This window comes from Chiloscyllium plagiosum, chromosome 4 (assembly GCF_004010195.1).
Source record: "Chiloscyllium plagiosum isolate BGI_BamShark_2017 chromosome 4, ASM401019v2, whole genome shotgun sequence".
NCBI lineage: Eukaryota > Metazoa > Chordata > Chondrichthyes > Orectolobiformes > Hemiscylliidae > Chiloscyllium > Chiloscyllium plagiosum.
Genome location: NC_057713.1, coordinates 91,230,253 through 91,255,902, shown reverse-complemented (window position 1 = coordinate 91,255,902; position 25,650 = coordinate 91,230,253). Strand labels below are relative to the sequence as shown.

Genomic DNA, 25,650 nt, shown 5'->3' with positions numbered 1-25,650 from the left:
GTGTATCGGATACATGAATTTGTTAGTGAGTTTGGTTTTACAATTTCTTTCTGTCTTCCTGAGGGCAGTGTCTCATGCTGAGCTTTGTAGTTGTTAACTGTACCTGCTGCAAATAACAAGTTGTTCTTTGTGAAAACTACATGAGTTATCAGGCCACATACTTATGAATGAATCCTCAGTTACTCGTTCTAGCAGAAGCCATTGAATAGTGTGCAGGGCTGGGAATCTAGACTGTTGCTTTCCATGACTTAGAAGTCAGTCCAGATCTGTTAACATGTTGAAGGTAACAGATTCATCTTTGGATTTAGTTGTTCTGCATTGCTTACATGTGCACAATGCTGTATATTTACCCTCTGTGATTTAGAATAACTTATTAATATGGCTGATAATTATGCAAATTAGGTTAAAAGTACAGTACAAGGACAGACCATTCAGCCCAACTGATTTGTGCGATACTCCAAACTGTTCTCCTTTTAGCAAACCTTTCTATCTCCTTTTCTGTCATGTACTCATGAAAGATCTGTATCAGGCTACATCTCAGTCTTCTCTTTCCTAAATAAATAACCCCCAGTCCATTCAATCTTGAACCTCACTGAGTGTTAGATTCCATAGGTTTCTGGCAGAGAGTCAAACAGCTAACATGTTAAAACTGTCTTACTTTCCTCACAAGTGTGTCCATGTGTGCAGATCTGCTAAGGCGTTTCCAGATTTTGCTGTTCTCATCTCCAAGTTCTAGTTGTCACAATATTTTTTATTGTTAGCGCCTATTTATGGAGCTTTTCTTTTTGCTCTGACTGCCTATTACTTGAAAGCTCTGTGTCACGAAAGAAAATGTGCAGCAAATTCGTACTATTAAACAAAGTTGAGATATTTGGCAAGTAGAAAAAATGCCACAGATAACTAAGTTTAAACTTACGGTTTCTGAATACTGTGTGTGAAATGTGATATTCATTTACCATTACACAAAGTATGTGGATGTTAACCTAAGTGCTTTAGGTGTCTTGCTGATTGTTCGCCTTTATTCAGAGGAGCTGATTATAGTAGATATATTTGAATCCTGAAGCAAAAGAAAAATTACATCGGTTTAAATTTTTCCATATTTATTATATTGCTGTGACTGGCTGCAAAAGAAATTTCTTGTATTGCAATTTTTGCATGCATCAAGCAAAGGTTTACTTAATTAGAACCTCCGGGCAATGAAGAATTCTTTTTTACATTCTGTGGGTCTTAATATGCTAAATAATGCAAAGCTTCAACTCTTCAAGCATGAGACACACATCTGGTGGCTTAACATTTAAATTACAGAAAAAACACTTTGGTAGTAATTTTCTAGCAAGGGAAGAATGGAAGTTGTATTACAACTAAATTTAATTTCTTTTTAGATTTTTCATCTCCTCTAATTGCGAGTATTTGACTGATTTTCCTTATATGTTTTATTCAGATCTTGGTGCAAATTATATTGAACTTCAATTTGAGTAGCTCCTCACTGTTGTTGCAGTAGAGAAATTATTGTTATTGCGTTTTATTTAGCAAATTATTACAAGATATTTGGAGAGTAGGAGTTGAAATGAATTCAGCCAGCCACAGTTGTAGCATTGTGTAATATTATTGAATCTTGAGTAAAGGCAAAAGGCAGAATTGGGCTGCCTTGCAAAGAAATTGGAGTGACTTGGCATGTTATTTTTAAAATGATTGAGAAGAATAGAAATACATCCAAAAAGAAATTCAAACATATTTAAGTCAGTCATATTGAAGTCCATACTTTGATCCATATTCTTTGCACAAAAATAATACGCATGTTTTAAATCAAAAAAATAAATGAGTGCAATAAGGTTGAATAGATTTGATGTGTACAGTGCTGTTTGGATGAAGGAGTAATCACAAGCTAACTACACTTGCTTGTACTGATGACAAAATAGTATGTCCTGTTACTTCTGTAAGTGCAGGCACATAGTTTTATCACAAATGCAAGGCAATGTATATAAAGCAAAATTAATATAAAGCACACAAGCTGACATGAAGGTAAAATAGTGAGCTACCTGGTCATCTGTGACTACGGTGATGTGATACTTATGTTATCTCCTGTAACATACAAATGAAATGTATGTCATTTGCTACTGTAGCATTCAAGAAACCTTTAGTTCAGCACCTGATGTCTGCATATGTACCCAAAATGTCAACTCTCATTCCCTTCTGATGCTGCTTGACCTGCTGTGCTTTTTTCAGTTCTACATTTTATCGAGTCTACAAGTGTACACTACAATCACAGACTCTTGCATGTCAGGACACAAGCTAAGTAATTTAGATAAGCTGTAGCAGGCTTCCCTCAACTGCAAGAGAACTCAATATGATGAAGACTGAGACCTTTATGTGGTGGTCATATCATGAATATTTCCTTTAAAGGAATATTGCATATCTGCTGCAACACATAACATAACATCCCCTTTTCTTCTAAAGTTAAGAAATCCAAAATAGATGTACATCATTGTCCCTGGGCACTATTGTCCAGCAATTATACAGATGTGTAAAAACAGTATTAACACGATCAATCAATCAAACTTTGATATACTGTTTGGAGATTTGATTATGTATCCTGCTCTGATGATCATAAACCCACTTGAGGTGGTATGTGTTATTCTTGGTTGCTCCTGGCTGACAACTTGGTTGTTTTGCTGCTGGTTGCTCTCACTCAGCATCATCATACAGTACTTATTTGCAGAAGTTACTTTCTCACTCTGTATATATGATTGGAGTATCACACATTGCTCTGAGCTGGCTTCTGTTTCTTCGTAATGTAGCACCATGATCAGTAATGGTTCCATACGACCTGGGCTGATTGCATATTTTAGCAATCCAGGCTGGTCTCAGGTATTTGTGATGAGAATTCTGATTCTCCTTCTCTTCTATGCAAAGTTGTGATTGTTTTCTTCCTGCTCACAGTGGGTATATCTCTTTCGGTCTCCCCTATTTTTGACAAGGAATGACAATTCTTCCCACTGTGTGTGTGGTTTGAATCTTGTGAATAGTTTCCATGCTAAGGTCTGTGTGTACTGGTAGCCCTGTCACTGTTGGATCACTGGTATCTATCCCATAGAAGATTTTTGAATCCAAACTGAATGTGCACATCAGTGTGATTGTACCATTGCACAATTTGATGATCCACTATACGATGCAAGACAATCTTTTGTAGATTGCGCAATGGAGCATTGCTTGTTGGGATACATGTCTTTTACGACACAGACTGGTAATATGTTTGCACTAATTCCTGTAATAATTTTGATTTCCAGGTTGTGTCCACTTCTCTTTTGAGGACATATGACATTGACTGTCATAAAAGTTTCTGCTTGTCTTATACCATTGACATAGCATGTAAATATGAAAGTCTTGGTCATTTTCCGAAGGCTGCTTTTCAGTTTTTTGGCTGTTCACCTTGTTTATATGTGTGTCCATTTGGATGACTGTTTGTACTATCAGTGTTGTACCAACTGTATCAGGTTGGCTTTTGTAACCACATTTTCTGCACCTGTGCCCAATATCCTTTGGTGCCACATGCTTTGTTGTTATGAAGAAACACCAGATAACTTCTGGGTAGGTGAGACAGAGCATATTTATGAGAGACCTTGCTTCTACATACGTTTTGCTGATCGCAGCAATAGTGTTGACTGCATGTAAATTGTTGTTGGTATACCATTATGGTGTTCATCTACCAGCAAGGCATCAATGGTATTGCTCTTCATCTTGCCCAGAAGATCTTACCTGAATGCTTTGATCAAAAAAGAAGCAAATACCAATTCAATGAGCCTCTCCTTCAGAGAGGTTACATTCATTTCCTTTACTGCAGCTTCTCGAGACAAATTAGTCACTATACTCTTGGGGTTCCTGTCTGTATAATATATGTTACACTCTGTCAGTCCAGAAGTTGATTTGTACTTTGAGCTGATCCACAAATTAGACTCCATTTTCTCTCTGGATTTTTTTAAATTGCTCTCAGGAAGACATGGATATATTTATTCTGCTGCACCCTCCTTGCCAATAACAAGTGTGATTTTCAGTGATCACCTCCCAAGATCATTTATAGCTTGATTTACTAACTAAGACTGCATATGTTGTGTAAATAGCTTTAAGTCAATGAAGATGTCACTTGCTGTCCAATCCATAACTGAATATTCGCCTTCCATTTCTTGTGGTAGATGTGTAGTTCTTTTTTGTTTGGTTGAAGTAGAGTACAGGGTTTGCTGGTTCCTTTATTATTTGGTTTGCCCTTCTGTCTTTTTAGATTTCTTTCTATTTTACTTTTTCTTTCATGATCACAGCCACTTTAAGAAGTTTTGTTGAGTGTAGGTTTGTGTCTTTAAGAAATTATGATATGGAGGTGCCGGTGTTGGACTGGGGTGGACAAAGTTAAACATCGCACGACACCAGGTTATAGTCCAACAGGCTTATTTGCAAGCACTAGCTTTCAGTATGCTGCTCCTTCATCCTGTGTCGTATGGTCCTACTCCACAGCTACCTGATGAAGGAGCAGCAGTCCAAAAGCTTATACTTCCATATAAACCTGCTGGACTATAACCTGGTGTTGTGTGATTTTTAACTTTATGGAATTAAGGATTGGAGTTATAGGTTGCAACCTGTAGAGAGAGTTTGCACCAAATAAGGGCAATAGCATCGAGACAGGCTTTGGGATCAAATTGAAGGAAACAAAATGGCAAAATCAATTGACCACTGCACAGATGTAAATATCGAGATTAGAAAATCATTTCTTGAGCTTGAAAGGCTGGTTTTGTTTCAGCAGGAAGAGTCTGTAACTATACTGACAATGTTAAACTACCAATGTTAGTTTTAATCTTACATAAACATTTAAGCTACCAATTTTGCTTTTAAACCAATAAGGTGTATTAATGACTGCATCTTAAGTTTTACGTTGGGAAGTAGGGTGAAACTAATTTGTTTATTTTTGTAAAATAGGCAGATGGCTTCAAGCTCATTAGGTCTTGAACTTTAAATAGAAAGAAGGTAAGTATGACTGCTGGCTATTTAAATCGCAATCTGTACTTACCTAGACCTATTGTGGTTGGCCTCTATATGCTTTACAATTCAGGACTGTCTAATCTTCGGTGAGAATTCTTTTATAAGCACTTATTACTGCAATGCTGTGAGGTGTTGAGATAGCTGATGATCTGCACCTGTTATGGTATGAGCTCCCATGAAATAAGAAGATGTAGTCATTTAGTACTGAAGAATTAATGAACTTTTATTATAGCAACTGTATTCAACATTTGTACACTGCAATCACAGGCACTTGCATGTCTGAGTTCAAGCATTTTAGATGTACTGTACTATACCTCCCTCAGCATGTCATGCTGCAAGAAGACTTAGTAAGACGGAAACTGAGACCTTTATATATTTAGATCACTTGCCATAATACAGTGATTGCATTATGAGCATGATCCTTCAAGATTTATCAAATATCTACTGCAAGAATTAACACAACACAAGCCGCAATTGCTTTGCTTGTTGATATAGACTTAAAAAATGTATACTGATTTTAAGTGAGACGCAACATTTCCCTGCTTTATTTTCATTGCTTGAACAGATGGGGAGATTTCATTTGAAAAGGTGCAATATGGAACAAAAACGTGATTGCTTTGAACATTTACCACAGTGCTATTCCGATCAAACAGTTGTATAGAGTTCAAATAATATATGTGCATATATATCCCTGGGTGCCACGTTCACTCCAATTCTGTAGTCATGTGCTGTGGAACTGTGTATCAGCTACTTGGAGAGCAGAAAAACTACACTCGATGAAGCAACGGCATGTTTGAGTCTCAAATGTGATTATTTCTAAAATATGGCAACCAGAAGACATGAAATGGTGGCAGTAGTTGCCTATGAGTAAAAAATAACAATCATTTTAAATGTATTTACTTCAGAAGCTCAAACTGAATTAACATCAGAGAGAAAAAAAACCTGGGTGAATCATGAGAAATGAATGACAACAGAATGATAAACATATAGCTGGTGCTCATCATGTACTGATGGTTTAATAGAGGTGCTTGCAAAATTTGAACAAACATATACATGGGTATTCAGTAACTTTATAAAATGCACTAGCTAAAGAGGTAAGAGCCAGCTACATCCTTTGCTGAGCAAGAGAGAATGATTTCCACTTGTTTAATAGCTGGGAGCTGAGTGAAGATGACAGCTGAAATCGAGATCAGAAATTGTTGAAACTTTCAGTGCAATTTCAGTCAAATTCAAATAATCAGGCCCACCAGAATGAATATTATGGCCTGAGACAGAAATGAGGTGAGCATGTTGACAATTTTCTAACAAATTTGAAAAATACAGTTGGAAAATGTAAATTCAAAGACACCAATGAAGGTCTGCTGGATTAGCTCGTTTGAGGCTCTGCACACCCTGAAGTACAAAAGAAAATTAACAAGGACTACATCACAAAATTGCAGGCCGCACATATTACCAGAGGGGAAAAAGATGAGGATGTTCATGGAATGCTGAAGAGCATGGGCAGGACTTGTGTGGTAAATGGAATGGGGAGTATTGTAGAGCAGAGAGACCTGAGGGTTCAGGTGCATTGTTCGTTCAGTGTTGCATCACAGGTAGGCATGGTGATAAAGAAGGCATTTGGAACACCTGTCTACATTGCTCAGATTGTCCAAGCAGCTAGAATTCAATAAAATGAAGAGAAAGGCATAGGGTTAACACAGTGAAACCGCTACACTAGACAGAGAGAAATATGTGCAGGAAGTGAAGATGACCAGAGGAGTCCATTGACAGTAGGAAATGTCTTTCATGTCAATCAAATTGAAGAGCTAATGGAAAGCTAAGTCCTCCGGAAAATATGAATAGAATAAAATCCCTACAATGTGAAAATAAGCCCTTCGGCCCAACAAGTCCACATCGACCCTCCGAAGAGTAACCCACCCAGACCCATTCCCTGAACCTATTATTCTGCATTTTCCCCTAGCTAATGCACCTAATCTGCACATCCCTGAACACTATGGGCATTTTAACGTGGCCAGTTCACCTAACCTGCACATCTTTGGATTGTGGGAGGAAACCAGAGCAACTGGTGGAAACCCACATAGACACGGGGTGAATGTGTAAACTCCACACAGACAATCAACCAGGCTGGAATCAAACCCGGGTCCCTGGCACTGTGAGGCAGCAGTGCTAACCGCTGAGCCACCATGTCTCCCATACACAGAGTAAACAAGTGATCGAGGAAACCAGAGCAACTGGTGAAAACCCACATAGACACGGGGTGAATGTGTAAACTCCACGCAGACAATCAACCAGGTTGGAATCAAACCCGGGTCCCTGGCACTGTGAGGCAGCAGTGCTAACCGCTGAGCCACCATGTCTCCCATACACAGAGTAAACAAGTGATCATAAACAGCAACAGAGTGAATGAGAAGGGAAAGAGACCAACACATTCATTCCCTGGCCAGTAATGATGAGTTTGAGGAAACAATAGATGTGGGAACCATACAACTGAATGAAATGTCTGGACTTGACATTTGCCAGACAAAAGAAATCTACATGATCATTTGGACCAGGAAGAGGATAAGCAATAAGCCAGCATAAATCTGAAGCTGAAGTTTGATACCAGAGTACACAATACTATAGGAGAAAGTGAGGACTGCAGATGCTGGGAATCAGAGCTTAAAAATGTGTTGCTGGAAAAGCGCGGCAGGTCAGGCAGCATCAAAGGAGAAGGAGAATCGATGTTTCGGGCATAAGCCCTGATCTTGCCTGAAATGTTTTAAGAAAATTGATACTCAAGGGAAGGTGCTATGAAACCAAGCAATGTTATGCTAATGGAATACAAGGGAGTTGAGCTTAGAACAATAGAAATCAGAGGGGGATACAAAAGAAAATAGGTTAATGGCATGTTCTACATTACTGAAACAGAGGGCCCTGCTATCCAGGAGTTCAACACTTGGAAAGAGCTGGAACTTATTCAGTAGACCATGAAATAAAAGATCTAGGTACAAAGTCCAAAATTAGTAAATTTAGATCTCATGGAATTCAGGGAGAGCTTACCAATTGGAGACAAAATTGGCTTAACGGCAGGCGACGTAGGCTGGTAGTGGAGGGCTGTTTATCAGACGAGAAGCCTGTGACCAGTGGTATACTGGAGGGGTCGGTGCTGGGTCCACTGTTTGTCATTTATGTAAACGATTTGGATGAGAATATAGGTTGGTAAGATTGTGGATGATATGAACATTAGTTTCAAATAAACCTGTTGGACTATGTGTGATTGTGTGATTTTTGATGAGAATTGGTGATATAGTAGACAGTGAGGAAGGTTGTTTAAGATTTCACAGGGGTTTTGATCAATTACGCTAATGCGCTGAGGAATGGCAGATGGAGTTTAATTTTCATGAATGTGAGGTATTGCATTTTGGTAAGTAGAACAAGGGTGAAACTTGCGCAATAAATGGTAGGGCCCTGGGGAGTGTTGTAGAACAGAGAGACCTAGGAGTTCAGGTACATAGTTCATTGAAAGTTGCTTTACGTGTAGACAGAGTGGTAAAAAAGGCATTTGGAATGTTTGCCTTCATTGCTCAGACCATTGAGTTTGGGAGTTAGGACATCATGTTGTAGTTGTGGAGGACATTGGTGATGCCAGTTTTGGAATACTGTGTACAGATCTGATCACCCTATAGGAAAGATATTATTAAATTAGAGGAAGTGCAGAAAAGATTTAGCAGGATGTTACCAGGACTGGAGGGTTTAAGTTATAAGCAAAGGCTGGATAAGCTGCTACTTTTTTTCACTGGAAAATAGAAGATTGAGGGGTGACCTTTTAAAGGATTATAAAACCGTAAGAGGCATAGATAAAGTGACTAGGAAAGGGTTGGGTAATTCAAAACTAGAGGGCATCATATTAAAGTGAAAGGAGAGAAATTTAAAAGGGATCTGACAGACATGAATGTGGAATGAACTCCAGAGGAAGTGGTAGATACAGGAATAGTTACAATGTTTAAGAGATATTTGGATTGCTACATGAATAGAAAAGGTTTAGAAGGAAGTGGTCAAGCTAATTTAGTTTGGGAAACTTGGTTGGCATGGACAAGTTGGAGTGAAAGGTCTGTTTCCAAGCCATTCAATGTACTACCACTGCAACTGAGTCAAATTAGAGATGCAACCAACAAAGACAAGAAAAGATCCAGGGATGTCCTGATAAGATAAAACAAATTAACCAGCAATATGCCACTATTGGTCTGTTAGACATGGCATATCACTGGAAGGCAGTGTTCTGCTAATTTGTTGCAGAATAATCTTATTCAAACAACACAGACAGAACCTCTCCAGAAGATAAATAAAGGCCCTATGGGAATGAAGAAGTGTTAGATCAGCACTGGATCATCTGTGTGCTGAATACACACCTACAAAGATATTGAAAGAATAGACTTTATATTTAATGTGTGCCAGAAGGATAGAAACATACAGCAGAAATAGAGGGTGATAGCTGCTGAACTATCACTGACCACGATGTGCTGAGGAGGCCACTTTATTCATACACAACCAAGAATAGTATGTCATAGTTGCAGACTAATCAAAGTTCCTTTTATTCAAAATGTTACAGATTTGAGTACTCTAGCAAACATGTCAGATGTACAAGTGTGTTTGCTGAACAAGGGATTCTTATCAGAACAATATGTGATAATTGGAACCTAATTCACTCTTGAAGAATTTAAACAACTTGCTGCACTGTATGGGTTCAACATCATCACCTCATCACCAGACCTCTTGAGGACCCTCCCACAAGGTTGACAGAAAAAGACTCAGACCCTGTCTTACTGTTATTCTGATCTAGACCTCTCAAGCCAAGGTTGACATGAAATCACCTGCAGAGCAGTTGAATTGAAGAAAGAGTAAGACAATTATGCCAATCAAGGTACTGTCTTCAAGTGACAAGGATAAAGCAAGGCAAAAGCTCACTGATGCATGGGTAGAAGGATGCCAAATCCTTGCCTGAGCTGTTTACAAGGATAAACTGTTCATGACAGTTAGCCTTCAATTAATGTTGCTCCCTTTAATGGTAATTTGCTTAAATATTCTTTTCTAGAGACTGGTTTCTTCAATTTACTTTTATATTTCTGGCTTCCCCTTGTATGTAGTGTGTCACCACATCATCCTGCATCAGAGTCTTCTGATGTCGGCACCTGATTGGCAACCCTGTATTTTAACTTACTGGGATTGGGTATAGGAATACCATACAGTGGCATCAAGTTTTTTAAAGTAAAGACTATTGTTATATTATTTGCAAAGAATCTGCAACAAATGTCTATGAGTAAACATCCTGGAATGTCACTTTCACTGCCGCAGCGCAGTCATATGCCAATTGGCAATGTACCAGTCTCATTCAAGTCGCGTGGAGAGCAAGAAGAAATATGCCCAATGAAATTCCAGCACTTTTTGTTTCTCAACATATCTAACATTTGGAAACAAGAAGACATAACACAAACCTTACCATTAAATATTTGTTTCACATCATAGGTCAATAAATAGATTTGTTAACAATGTAGAGGTATAACTAATTATTATTTAATTTACTGGTTTGGAGTGTATCCTTCTCCTGATCAGTGTAGAGCTGTACAATATAATGGGGAAAGATTTTGACTAACAAAAGCACAAGTCCATTTAGAAAGAATTCAATTTGTAGCTACCATAATATGCTGATATACTTTCCTTTAATAAGAGAAAATTATCTTTCAACGTATTAAACAAAATAGGCTGAGATTTCTTCATTTATATCTTTTGTGTTGATTAACACACTATGCTACATCTCTAGGCTCCATTGCTTTCAAAACACCAATATTTCATGGTTTGCCAATGCTGTAAAATAACATTAAAGTAATCTGTGTAATAGCCCAACTTTTTTTTATTATTTACAGCCATCTCCAAAATAAACTCAATGAAAATGTGTGAGTGTTCTATTGATACAGTGCTCCCCATGTAATCATTCCGAGTCTTGACTTTTACCCAGAGGACTTTGCAGTTACTTAAGCATATTACAGAACAATAGGGGTAGGTGTTATTATTTTCAGTGAAGCCATTCATATTTTGGGAAGAATATGCATTAATGATTCTGTTAGAATATTGAGGAAATCTTCACAGCTGAGTTCATACTGTTGCTGCACAATGTGATCAGAGAACTCTTACTTGCTTAGTGAAGTGCTGTTTGGCATAAGTTTGGAGAATGAAGAATAAAGAATTATGCTCAGCATATTCAATTTACTCTTCATAGGAACTTTGGTCATCTTTGCTGTCATAATATGCTGACATATGTCTGTTTTAATTTATGTGCTCTCATTTCTTTTTATGTACCTTAAGCCTGTTTGGTTTACCTATCATTCTCTGGTGCCTTTTACCATCTAATCCTTTTATTAGCCAAATTTGCTCCATTGCTTCATTAATGTGTACTTGCCTTAGCTGTCAATTTTCTACAAGAACCGAAAAGACAGAAGGCCAGTGAGAAAATCAACTTATCATGTACTTTCTGTAACATTTTCTTTCATTCTACACTGAACCCTTCCTAGATAGCCTCACCATAAGCACCTGATTATGTTGTATTGGAAATTTCAGCATTAGCAGAGTAATAGCTAACATTTCTTAACTGTGTTTCTGTTTCTTTATTTGTTACTGCAGCTCAGGAGTCCTGTGGAAGTAACATTGACTCTGAGGAGAAATTTAATAAGTTGACTGCAGCAAATGACAAGAGTGGAATATTCTTCCAGGTGAAGAGTTATGTTGTCCTGAATACTTGACACTGTGCCATTGCAAATGCCTGCAATTGTTAGCCGAGATTTGTGAAAATACTTTTCACATCCAAAGGTATTTGTGTCTTTGATGAATTTGATATGTTTGACAAGCCCAAATGAGTGTCATTTTGTGAAATTGGCAACACATGCCAATCCTTTTTGTTGAGAATACATCTTCTCAGCTGTAAAACAACTCTGATAAAATTAGTCAAAGGTGGTAGTCAACCTGCCAGCCTTTCAAGTCGGAAGTGTTTTTGCTCATACTGTACTATCGTTTTGTTTCCTCAAGCAAGTTTTCTGTAATGGCTTAGATTAAGCAAAAGAGACAGAGCACTCAGTGTTAAAATAATGAATGAGTGATTTTCTAAGGTGGGTCTCATAAACAAGCAACCTTCATTTCCCTCTGTCTTTTATCTGCCAAGTTTCTGCTCTTCAACTTTCTTTAGGATGTTATGCCTTTGTACACTTAGTTCCTGTGGTTATTCAGTAACACATCAAAATGCCCATTTCTCACATTTGATGGACAATAGATTTGGCAGGCTTTCAAATCATCATTTTATTTCAACTAACCTCAATCCTATTTTTAACTGAACTTCAATTTTAACACATGATCAGCCAAATTCAATTTTATTTTGTAGCTGGAAACCTTGTAGTCCTTTATTAAATTTGCAGATTAAGTTTTCATGATGTTTTTGGACCCTGAATTGTCAGTGTAACCTGAGACCTGAACAGGAAGTGGTGATACTAGGATAAATCTACTGGGAACAGCAACTGGTTCATGGACTGTAGGTGTCAATGGCTAAGCTAGCATTTATAACCTATCACTAAATGTCCAGAGGGCAGTTAAAAGTCAATTATTTGCTGAGGGTCTGAATTCATGTTCTGACCAGAGCGAGTAAGGATAGCAGATTTGTTCTGGAAACATTAGTGAACCAAATAGATCATAATGACAATCAGTATTGGTTATATAGTTGCCATTTGGCTAACTATTTATTCCAGATTTTTAGTGAATTCAAAATTTCACCATCTGCCATGTTGGGATTTGAACCCATATCCCCAGAATATTAATCTCAGGTCCACTTACATTACCACTATGCCAATACCTCTTCCCACCCCTTCTTTGCAGGCTAGGATGTTTATCAGTGCTCCTTCAGTCTCTATAAGCAGATCCTGAATCTTCCATTCCCAGACTTTCCCTGCCATGGGGCTTTTGATGGACTTAGCCTGAGGCTCCATCTACACAATCCGCTGCTCCCCATTTGCTAATCAGGATGGTTATTGCTGCTGGATTCAGAAGGAAGTCTCATCTTGCCAATATAAATGAGGTTCAATATCAAGACTATGTGGTCATTAACGCATGTTCTTGCATTAACCTCACCTCCCCTATACCAATTCTACCGGAGGTAGAAAGTAAGGCTTTCCTTTTAAGTTAATAACAATCTTCCTCTGTTTATTACAAATTAAATTTCTCTTCAGTTGAACATACATAAGTGTAAGAATTATTGTTCAATGCATCACTCAATTAGAGTCTGCATGACAACTTGAATTGACAAGTGCTGTAGCCGAATTTCTCTGAATATTTGGTATTTAGCTAAACTTGATAATCCAATTCATCAGTTCAGACAATTCAGATTCAGATTTGCTTTTAGTGATAAATATTGCAAGACTAGGTGATTTAAAATTGACCACTAGCTAATCAAAATTGTTCATTGATGTGAAATGGGAATGGTGATTACCCTTGCAAAGCTCATGAGGCATTTGGACAGACGCATGAACATAGAGGAAATAGAGGGATATAGATCATGGGCAGGCAGGTTAATGCAGTTTAGAATGGCATCACGGTTGGCACAGACATGGTGGGCTGAAGGACCTTTTCCTGTGGTGGACAGTTCTATATTCTATCTAATTCCCCAATCCAAGCCAAATTCTATACTGTGAGTGCAGCTGTGCAAAGTTGGTGAAATTTAGTGTTCATTTCACATAACGTTGGTTGAATATTTAGGGCAGCTAGTTACTTCACATATGTCTTTTTACTCATTCTGTTAATATAATGATGAACAAGCAGTAGAGTTTGTGTGGACTTCCAATTACTTGGATGCTTTTTAAAACAACATTGAAAAGTATGTATGTTTTATTCTGTGAGGTATTAAGAACATGGCCATTATAGCATAGGTGAAAGCGCCACAAAAGGGAGATTAAAAATGTTATATGGTTATTTTCCCAAGTGCTTAATTGTGACCAGGTAGCTGCTTGAAATTTACCCTTCAACATGCCTATGGTTTTCTTCATTGAAGATGTTCGTGTTGTATCAACAATTTTTGGCAGATTGATGTTCTTTTTTTTTGTTTTCAGGCTATTCCTCATAATCGGCTTGAATTCCATACCGAAGCTAAATGTCAGAGTCCTGTTGAGAAAGACAGATTTCCACAGGTGCTCCCGTACCTGGAGGACCAGGATCAATACCGATTCTCTGTCTTGTGAGTGTTACTTCGAAAATTGCCATTGATAAAAACAAGCTGCACTTTAAAATGTGTGCTTCTTCTCCACAGACATTCTTTCAGTACTTTTACCTAAGTTATCCTTTTGGCACGTGCAATTATGTTTAATAGGCTTCCTTTTTATCTGGTTAGGAAGCTCAAAGCTGGGGATTAAAATGCCTGTTCTTTGACTGACTCAAAGATCAGTGTTAAAAAAATCATCTTAATTAGACTAGCTTAATTCAAGAGTGAAAAAGTTAAAGGGCTATTGTCAAAAGGAAAGCATTTCTGACCTTTAAATCCTGAATGTATGAAGAAAAATGGTTACGTACTTGCCTTAACAATGTGCAAGCCAGGCTGAATTTGGAAAAGTAAAGGATTTAGATTGTTATTTTTGTTATTTTCAGTTCCAATATCTTCATTTAATACACCTCCTCATATTAAGTATTTAAATTAAGTGTTTTATTTAAAGATTAGAATCTGCCTAATATTGTTTGCAACTGTGAAATCTTGAAAATGTTCAGTAGCTGTTTATTGTGTTACCTTTCTGTGAAGAATTTCAGTCGAAGCAGAAATACGTGCTCAAGCAACAGAATCCTTTTGTAATGTGTAATATTGGAGCCAGCTCATGTTGATTGCAGATGCCAAGTTTCATACCTACCGATGTCTTTGGGTGTTGATATAACTCAACAAGATCTTCATTACTGGGAAGTAGAAGCTTCAAAAAAATAGTGTTGCTAGACTTAATGGGCTGAACCTTAGATTTTTTCCTGCTGTGTCAGTTCCATTAAGTTCTTTTGGAGGCTTTTTTACCTTGCAGCCTAGCGAAATCTCTCTTGCTGTATCTTACCTCATTTGCCTCATTAACTACCTGACCTGCCCCAATAGTGCCCTCTCACTTCCGATTCTAGCTCCATCTTATCTCTGAAACGTGCCCTGGATAATTCATCACTCACCGACTTCTACCAAAAGACCTGTATCATTTTTAAAAACCACCATATTACCTGGATAAGCATTGGCAATCCAACATTGCCCCTCACCGTCAGTATAGTGGACAGCAAACTGAAAGCCGTGTTACTCACATCACTGAGCTAATATGGCTGACATTCCCTGACACATACAACCCCATTCTCTCACTTCAATCACTATTTAACCAGCAGGCTCCTCAGTTTACACGTCCTACTTCCAGATCATCTTCACATCCCTGTGTCACAGTGACTCACTCCCTAATGCTGACTGGAGACCTGCAGTTTGTTATTGTCCATTAGGGAAATATCACATAGAGGCAAAGAATCAGACACTCCGAAATATGCACTTTCATTTACAGCCAGCAAAAGTGAACACAAATAAATGCATAGATGCAGCAGTCACTCCAGGAAGAAGCTAGTCACACAATGTTCAAAACAGCTGTCACCTTCACCATCACAGGGAAAAGATGGCTCCCCAACTCCTGCAGACCTCATGTCTTGCTCCATCATCTGACATTGTTCTGTCACAGTGTCCTGGGACATATGGAGCCCACATCGACACTGCACTTCACTCATCCTCAGGAAATGTGTCCGAGGTGAAAATCTCAGGACCTCTGACACATCCCGATGGGCCCTTCTGGCCTCATTCTCTTCCTCATCCTCTGCAGGGCCTACAGTTGTTCCTGGAATTGTGTCAGCCCTTGCCCTCCTTCATCTGCATTTGCCTTCCGAGGAAAGCAGCCACAGCGACCACCATCCCACCAGTGATTGGGCACGTGACTCTTGCTGGAAATGAACTCTGTTGGAAACATAAGAAGCAAGACAAGTTCTTGGTTCTCATCCAGACATTGATTGATTGCCCTGCATACACACCTCTAAACATTGAGACCTTCAACAAGCCAATTCCCATTTCCCATTCCAGACCCACATCAAACATTCCACTAATCAAGGCATTCAGGAGAGCCCATCGTGATTCTTATATGACCGCTGATGAAATGATTGTCTTTGCCTCCAACAGCAGACTTGGAGTTTTCACAAATTATGGTCGGTTTTGGCAAGCATTTCTCTAGGTGTGACTGACCAGATTCCTGACTATCTTCTTTACAGCTACCTGAATGACAATGTATGAATCCTCTTGACTACTTGTAATGACTCTAAGGGACTGACCATTGCCTACTCCATAGATTGTAATCAGACAAATCCCCAGACTGTGGGCAGTCCAAATGACTAACTGACCATGGTTCAAGCTCCTGGATAGCATGTGGACTGTGTTTCTGACCGACACTACCAAGACCTCATGACTGATATTCTAGGTCCATGCGGCTGACAGTTGCTGCGCCATGTCTAGACTGAGAATCAACTCCCACAACTTTCAGACCTGGCCATTTGGTTGAATAAACATGCAGTTGTTAGCTGTGCAGGTAGCTGGCACATGCTATCACTGTTCGATTGATGTCCCAATGTGGCCCATACAACAAGCTGTGTGCCCCACCTACCTAAGTAGACACTATCTGAGTGAGGAATCAGAGAACAAATGAGCAACTCTGTGATACAGCCAGGTCCAGACAGTGAGCTGGGGAGTCTGTCCCTGCACTCAAAATGTCCTTACAGCAGCCTTTCAATAGTGGTTTCTGGTGCTTCCTAAGCATCCTTTAAGTCTATCAGAGAAGTGTTGTGAGGATCCTAAGGGGTTGTCAAATGTCGATGCTGGTGTCTATGGACAGGGGTGCATGCGACTGGTGCCAAGGGCTCGTGCTTTGAGATGCTGCTTGTTGCTGAGCAACATGGATATGCTCCTCACAGCCAGCGGTGAGCTGAAGTCACCAGGGATTCGCTCTGACTGTATTCTCAGTGTCTAGTTTGCTCGCGGCGGATGGTAGGATGGGAAGCTGCATATTAATAAGGCAAGACAGGCAGTTAATCAGATGTCTAACAAGGAATAATCCCCCTTAATACGCAACTCACTGCTGCCTAGCGACAATCTTGCCTCGGCGACCAGAGTTCGCTGAAATGATGCAGCGAGTTGTCCCTGACATTGAAGTAAGCCTCGGTGGATGTCTGGTGTGGCTCTGCCACATTTCCCACTGTAGCCCACATTATTTAGGCCCCTGTATGATTCTGCCCGTTGTCTTCATAGCATTGACATTGGGGCCCACTGTCTGTCTCTGAGAGTGTGATGTCTTTCTTACTACAGGCAGTGGGCTCTGTTTAAAATATAATTTACACTTCCCTGGTGCACACAGGATCCCAGTTGGCATGCTATAACAAGTAGTAGGAGTGTGCCTTGTCCAGTCTCTGACCGGTTTTACTGCTGACAGAGCCAGAGAACTCCTCCAGGCAAATTTCCAAATTGTTTTTGTGGGGCTCAGTAGAACAGGGGGGTTCCACAGGCCTCGCAGACACAGTCTGAGTTGCTAATGCTGTGGACGTCATTGTGATTTGGTTCTCTGACACCCCACCCCCTGCAGCTCCTGACCACCCTTGGCCTTTGATGATTGTCAGTCTCTGGGACTTCAGCATCAAGCAAGCTACATCGGAAGGACAATTTTAAAGAAATGCAGGACGCTATTCAGAAACTGTATAAAACACTGGTTAGTCTATAGCTGATTAGTGTATATACGTCCACTTAGATCATTGTAGAGAGGGACGATTACCCTGGAGGAGGGCACAGAAAAGATTGACAAGAATGTTGTCAGGAATAGAAAATTTTAACTGTTAAGAGGTCAGGACAGGTCTGGCTAGAAAGGGCCTCATCCCTCAGCAAAGAGATCAGTAACTAGGCAGGTGTAAATATATAGTAAATAGTAGAAGAATTACTGTGCAGTTAAGCAAAAATCTGGTCACCAAAAGAATAGCTGGGGTCCGGAGTTCATTGCCTGAAATTTCATTTTGAAATACTGGAAATTGGGTTTAGATTGAAAGGCTTTTGGCGAACACAATGGTCTCCTGTCATGTCTTTACTTCTTCAGTCGAAAGACTGGGAATTAAGGTCTCATTCCAGAGACAGGTATGAAATAGCTAGACCAAGGGAGTGTTGCACTGTTGGAGGCACCACCTTTTACATGACGTGTTAAACTCAGACCTCTCTTCTTGCTCAGGTAGATATAAATAATTCCAGAAATAGATCAAGCAAGTGTCTTACCAATGTATAACTCATGCCTGTGATTAGATTTTCTGTTTATCGTCACGGTGTGGTTTGTGGGTGGTTGCTGTATAGAAAGTGGCTGCTATATTACAATTGTGTCGACACCTCAAAATTACTTCATTGACTGTGACATGCTTTGGGATGTACAGAGCTCACAAAAGATGCTGTAAAAATGCAAATTTCTTTCTTCCTTTCATTTTTATTCTTGGCTTTACTCAATCTTATTTACACGTGTCCTGCATCGCTGCTGGTTCAGTTTGTCAAAGCAAACCGAGCATCTTACACACAATGGCGAAGACTTTAGGGAAATCCTGCACATCGCAAAAACAAAGCATGATTACATTTATATTGTTATGTGTCATACTTTGTGTAAAGCTATAGAATAGTGTCCCCATCAAATAAGTTTTCTGGATTAATGAGACTAAGGTTTACCTTGGGCAACTGTATTTTCTCATAACATTTAAGTGATATTTACACACCAAGCTGAAAAATTACTATGCCGTAAGGGCAACTTATTGACTAATATCATACTCGCTGAACTTTTTCTTTCTGTTACATCTAAATCTTAGTATGACAATCGGTTAGAGACACTAGATATATGCAATCATTGAAAATATGCATATACAGACCTTTATTTTGAAAGTTCAAGATTTTACTTGCACAATTCAAACCAATTCCATAAAGTTACAGAAGTTCGTTAATACCACAATATGGAGAGGTTTGAATGTATCAGGATTAAAATGCTATTAGCATTCCTTTGAAATCCAAGTATGTTATATATCACCAATAGTTTGATGATGTGAAACACAGGTCAGCTTTAATCTCTGCTGCCCAGTTAGGTGGTCGTGGCTTGTTAATTGTACCCAGAAATGTGTGGGCAAAAAAAAATGATGAGGAGAATGGTCTCAGGACATGAATATGACTTTTAACACAGCTGTGATCTCTAAAGCTTACCCTGTGTACTGTAGTCACTCAAATTCTTAAAGGAAATAAAGCCTGTCAGTTTGAACATTTTTCTGCATTATACCAGGATCTTGGAATGAGTTGTGGCAGCACAGTGATCATTAAAGATTTTGGCTTCCTGAACAGAATTATATTGTTCGATACATATGGTTCCCACACCCGATAACTAGGGTCTGTTATCCAGCCATAAAGAGGTGAGCATTCAGACGTGAAGAATAATTTAGTCATTGAAGTTGTAACCTGGATTGAATCACATGGATTCACAGCAAGTTGAGTCAATATTTAATGAAACCTGATTTTATACACTATAAAGTCATGCTGCCATAAGTGTCTGTGAATTTTGAAGAGCTGACATGTGTTTAGTTTATAAAAGAGTGCAGGTAATGCTTGATGTTCTAACTCTTAGCACAGAGATTATCCCTCAACATTTCACTGCAGCTTTTTATGATCATCTGCCAGAATGGTCCCATTTTCCTGGGTCACTTTGTGCCTTTTTCCATGTGAACAAGACTATTAAACTTAAGAGAGACAGGACTAGGTGGTGAGACCCCTAAATGTGAATGTTCTGCTGCTCTGCCTTAATTTCAAATCCACCCCCTCAATCCTGTAAGATCTCCACATAGTTCCAACACTGCTGTCCTGTGTCCCACCATTGGCAGCCAATCTTTCAATAGTCTCAGCTCTGGAATTCCCTCTCCAAACCTCACTCCTTCACCTCTCTCAGAAGGCGTTTGGTATGCTTTTCTTTATTGGTCAGAGTATTGAGTACAGGAGTTGGGAGGTCATGTTGCGGTTGTACAGGACATTGGTTAGACCACTGTTGGAATATTGTATACAATTTTATCGGAAAGATGTTGTGAAACTTGAAAGGGTTCAGAAAGGATTTACAAGGATGTTGCCAGGGTTGGAGGATCTGAGCTGTAGGGAGAGGCTGAACAGGCTGGGGCTGTATCCCCTGGAGCGTCAGAGGCTGAGTGGTGACTTTATAGAGGTTTACAAAATTATCGAGGGGCATGGATGGGATAAATAGACAAAGTCTTTTCCTTGGGGTCGGGGAGTCCAGAACTAGAGGACATAGGTTTAGGGTGAGAGGGGAAAGATATAAAAGAGACCTAAGGGGCAACTTTTTCACGCAGAAGGTGGTACTGTATGGAATGAGCTGCCAGAGGATGTGGTGGAGGCTGGTACAATTGCAACAGTTAAGAGACATTTGGATGGGTATATGAATAGGAAAGGTTTGGAGGGATATGGGCCGGGTGCTGGCAGGTGGGACTAGATTGGGTTGGGATATCTGGTTGGCATGGACGGGTTGGACCGAAGGGTCTGTTTCCATGCTGTACATCTCTATGACTCTATGATTCTATGACCTATGTTTTTAACCAGACCTTTGGTCATCTGCCCTAATGCGGTGCCGGTACAGTCTGTGTCAGGATTTTCACCATATCTGCCACACTTCTGATTTCTCCAGTAGCCCTCGAAGGTGGTCCATCACTTTCAATTGGACAGTGGTCTCGTTGGTGGCTTGTCCATTGGCAAATGCTGTCAAACTGCTGTTCCGAGTCCTGTTGCTGTGACACTGCAGGGTCAGCTCATGATTTTGGTCCCAACAGCAAGACCCCTGAATAACTCAGAAAGCCCAGCTCATAGTGTCTGTGTCTACTCAGGAATACTGAATAACTAACAGTTAATAAAATGAAGAGTATGCAGTTCGGCATCGCTGTTGCATTACAATTCCCCTTTAGCAAAACTATGCAGAAAGGATCCATTCTGTTGTGTCACTATCTTCTATGTGTACACTAACAATACATTGTGAAAACTGCTGATCCCATTGAGAAAATCTTTAGAAATCAGTACCATTTTGAAGGTTTTGCTTTTAAAGGTATTTGAATTGCAAATTAAACACCAGACTTTTCTACGTGTCGAATAATATGTACAAATATCAATGTTTGCTGTCACTCAGTACGTGTCAGAAACATACTTGTGCTGCAGTGCATCGTGTTGTTAAAACATCTGTGCTGAAGTCCCATTTCATTTACCTGCTGTAAAAATGACCTTATTGTCTTGTGGATGTCATCATGACTGATGGGAAGACTGCACTCATGAATATTATTTAGGCCTTGATTACAGATATAAGATAATTTAAATTAGCTCAATCAATAATAAAATATGGAGGACGCAAAAGTAGAAATAGCTGAAGAAACTCAGCATTCCGGCAGCATTTGTGATTCCTGACGAAGGGCTCCTGCCCGAAATGTTGATTTTCCTGCTCCTCGGATGCTGCCTGACCTGCTGTGCATTTCCAGCACCACTCTAATCTTGACTCTGTGGAGAGAAAGCAGAGTGCATGTTTTGGGTCCAGAACTCAAAACTCAGAAGCTGTTCTGACGAAGGGTCACTGGACCCAAAATGTCAACTCTGCCTTCTCTACACAGAGATTGCCAACCTACTAAGTTTCTCCAACAATTTCTGTTTGTCTTTCAGATTTCCAGCATCCGCATTTCTTTGTTTTGTTTTAAAAGATGATCAGAAGTAATTTGTCAGTAATTGTTTAAAGAGCAGCATCATTCCAAAGAAATCTTGGTGCTAACTTCAAAACACAACATAGACGCTCACTTATTTGTTTGCACTTTAAAACCAGATATAAAATGTGATTTGGAGGCGCCGGTGTTGGACTGGGGATTTAAAGTACATAGCAGTGTATGGGACCAATTCCAGCTGCTTCATAAACTTGAGTTTAAAATGTAACAGCCTTTTCGGCACCATCAGACTAATGTGAGAGACGTTTGCTTAAAGGCTGTTTCCAGGTGTTCAATTTGACAAAAGCAGCTCAGAAAAGTTAAGCTGCCACTCCAAATACCAGTGCTCATCATTGGTTTAAGAGTAATGACTTTCTCGTGCAGTTATGAAACCATCTGTCCGACCCTTAATCCGTGAGATGGCTGACTAGAATAAGTAAGCTTTAGAATTTGGTAAAGCCTGGTCAATCTAATTATCTGGACATGAGAATGGAAGGTCTCCTTCAGGATCATCACCTTGCCTGTGATGCAATTTGTTCTGCATTGTTTGCTTGCTAGTGAAAAGAAAGGAATGGATTCTGTTTAGATGAGTTCTTCTAAGCAGGTAGCAGTACTGAGTATGTTAAGCGTGCATTTCCAATCATTTTGGAAAGACAATGACCTAATTCCATATCTGGGTTTAGGTGCTTATGATTTGAATATTTGCACAGGAAATAAAAATCTGTTTTTTTCTGGGTAGAAGCTTAATCTCCACTTTACTGCCTGGCTTGTTGTTGGATTCCATTGCAATTGTAGTAATATCAAAACCGAAGCCAGGCCCTTTGGCGTAGGGATTACTTATTTGTCTGCAGTTTTTGATTAATGTGAGGCACGTTATTTTCCAGGCTGTGTATTGTAAATGCATGAATAAATCTTATGTGCAAAGAAAACATAAGAAAATGAGTAAAGTATTGTCAGCATAATTAATTTCTCCCCCTGTCAAGACAGTTGTATAATGTCTCTTACACACTGATTGGTATTCATTACGGTGCACTCACTCATCCAAATAGGTGCGTTCCTTCGCCGAACTTTATTCATGTTATTCAAATTTGTTTATTGTACGGTAATATAAATAACCAGCCAGTTGCAGCAGGGAATACATTGAGGTGTCAGAAACATAACCAAATTATTAAAGTGCATCTAAATTGACTTATTGCACTATAATTGTACAATGTGACCACGTGATTTTGTGACAACACCTGTATCATCACTCTTAGCTCTGCTTAATCTGTTAAATCTTTATCTCTGACAACTTAGTGGCAATGTTTGAATCTCAATAAATCTGGTGGTTCAGTATTTTCATATTACATAGAATCTACAGTGCAGAAAGAGGCCATTGAACTAATTGGTACATAAAGTGCTCATACTCCATATAAGATTCCATCTATCCAGTCACTCCATCACATAGGCCTGTATTCCTCTCTCTCTCATGTATGTATCCAGCTGCCCCTTAAATGTATCAATGCTGGTCACCTAACCCATTCCTTTCAGTAGCAAGTTCCACATTCTCACCACACTCTGGGTAAAGATGTTTCTTTCAGATTCCCTTTTGGACTTATGAGTAACTATCATGCGTTTATGACCCTTAGTTTAGGACTCCCCCACAAGCAGAAACACTTCCTCCACCTCTGCTCCATTAACCCAGTTCTGCTAGGTCATCCTTCAGCTGTAGGATTAGTTCTATAACATATAGAGAGTGATTTGTGATTTGGATTGTGTCTGCTTTAAATATTATCTCTGTAAATTGCACATTTTAAGCATGCTTTTGTATTTGTTTCGGTAATACTTGCACTTCTCATGCCAAAGTTAGGGCCCATATTTTAACTCTTTGTAAATGGATGAAATGCTTTAATTGGCTCAAGGAGAGAGTTTGGTAAATATTGCATTTTTTTGGTTTTAATTACTGGAAACTTCCCTGAAACTTATTGGTTTTGCTGCAGATGAGCTAAGTCTTTGGAACATTAAGTCAATTTTTGATTTGCCTTCTTCATCAGTAGGTGAAGAACCTTTCTCAGTATAAACAAATGCACAGGTTTTGCTCCAGGACTTAATGTGATGTGACAAGTTGTGTTTAGCTTCACAAGACCTTTGAACAGTTGTGGAATTTCAGCTATAAAATCTTTAGGCTCTTTTTGCTCTTTTTGTTTATGAAATGCAAGCTAGTTGCTGTGACGCACTGTTTTTTCTTTATAAAAGATGTGATTTTTTTTTTACAGAAGTGGCATTCTGCAGTACTGATGCCACAATTTTCACACTGGCGACCTTTTCCTGCCAGACAGATAACACTGGTTAATGGTGACTGCTGTCTCTTCTTCACACTTCCCCCCCATTTCTGTGCCACCAAGTTTTTACTCTGGAGCTAAATGAACTTCGCAGCACCAGTCATGTTTTTGCTGATAATTCTCCCTGTCATCTTGAATTATTGGATGGTTATTTTCAATCCTGTGCTTGCCTGATAAACTGAATGGACATCAACAACATTAATTATCTCTCAAAAATACAACAGTTTTTCATGGAATACCCACGTGATATTTGGATCTTAGATTATTTCTTCTTCTAAGTTTGCATATTCACAACTTTCTGTCAGTGGTAGAAACGTATGCATTGACACTCTGATCCTCGGTAGATTTATTAAACTTTACTCCTCAAGAATGGTGACTTTTCTGAATCTGAAAAAGGCATCAAATGCTTTATTATATGCTCATCAATTTCTGTCTGACTAGGGATATCATCTGCAGCCTCCCATTGCAGAGAGAGTGCTGACCTGTTCCTTGTTGGCTGGGTAGCTAGTCCTAATATGGTACAACGTCTTGTGAATCTCTGACACAGTTCCACCACTGTACAATCTGTTTGAGGGCCTGTAACTTGCTCAGAGGATTTTGATAATGACAATGACTTCTGCTCTAGTTCCTCTTTTTTTCATTACTGTTCTCATGCTGTTTGAATATCAGCTGTTATTCTTTTCTGTTACCTATTCACCTGCTGCCACTGTACACTGTGGTCGGGTATGAGAAAGAGTTTGGTAACTGTTACAGGAATCTTTTTACGTAGGATCATACATTACCTTTTTTATTTGAGCATAATAAATACTGACTATATACAGTTCAAGTCTTCACCTCTGACATGAAGCTGCTAGAGAGAACCAACTGCTACTGGCTATGTGACCTTACGTCACTTCCCAATGGTAATTAAACTATTTTGTTTAATATTCACATTAACCCTTCAAGTACAGATGGGCTTTAAATAGGTCAAAACAGGCCCATTTCATTACGTTGGTGACTTCACGCAGTCATTGTTCTTTACCAGGAGCTTCTTAACCTTTATAATTCACTCAGTCTGATTTTGCCATAGGCTAATTTTTGTTATTTGTGGAAACAAGGTTAAAAAAATGCCTTGTGCATATTGCATAGAATAGCAACTAGTCAAGGAATACTTTTCAGATGTATGTCAGATCCCTTGAGATTTTGGGGCTTGGATGTGCACTCATGGTCTCATCGTTTATAGACGCAGTGACCCAAAGTCAACCAGGGACCACATACACCACCCATCTGTAAGGCACACCTGACCAGCTGTTATTTTTCATGTACATGCTTAGCAAGTTGAAATAATCACTTAGATGAATCCTTATGGGAATTTAATGGAATACATATAAGTTAGCTCTTTCACAAACCACAGATAGAAATATCAATTTTTTGACCAAAGACTGAAGGTTGTGTCAAAACCCCAGCTAGAAGCAGTATTTCTAAC

The 25,650-nt window shown here is 39.2% G+C and overlaps 1 protein-coding gene across 1 annotated transcript in view; it reads left to right on the top strand.

Annotated features, from left to right (window-relative positions):
• The window catches only part of ofcc1 (orofacial cleft 1 candidate 1), a 217,079-nt gene that overhangs the window by 67,158 nt on the left and 124,271 nt on the right, over positions 1-25,650 (top strand). The window contains exons 6-7 of the mRNA XM_043689352.1: positions 11,683-11,771; positions 14,148-14,272. Coding sequence (XP_043545287.1) covers positions 11,683-11,771; positions 14,148-14,272 — 214 coding nt within the window. The remainder of the gene's footprint in view (positions 1-11,682; positions 11,772-14,147; positions 14,273-25,650) is intronic.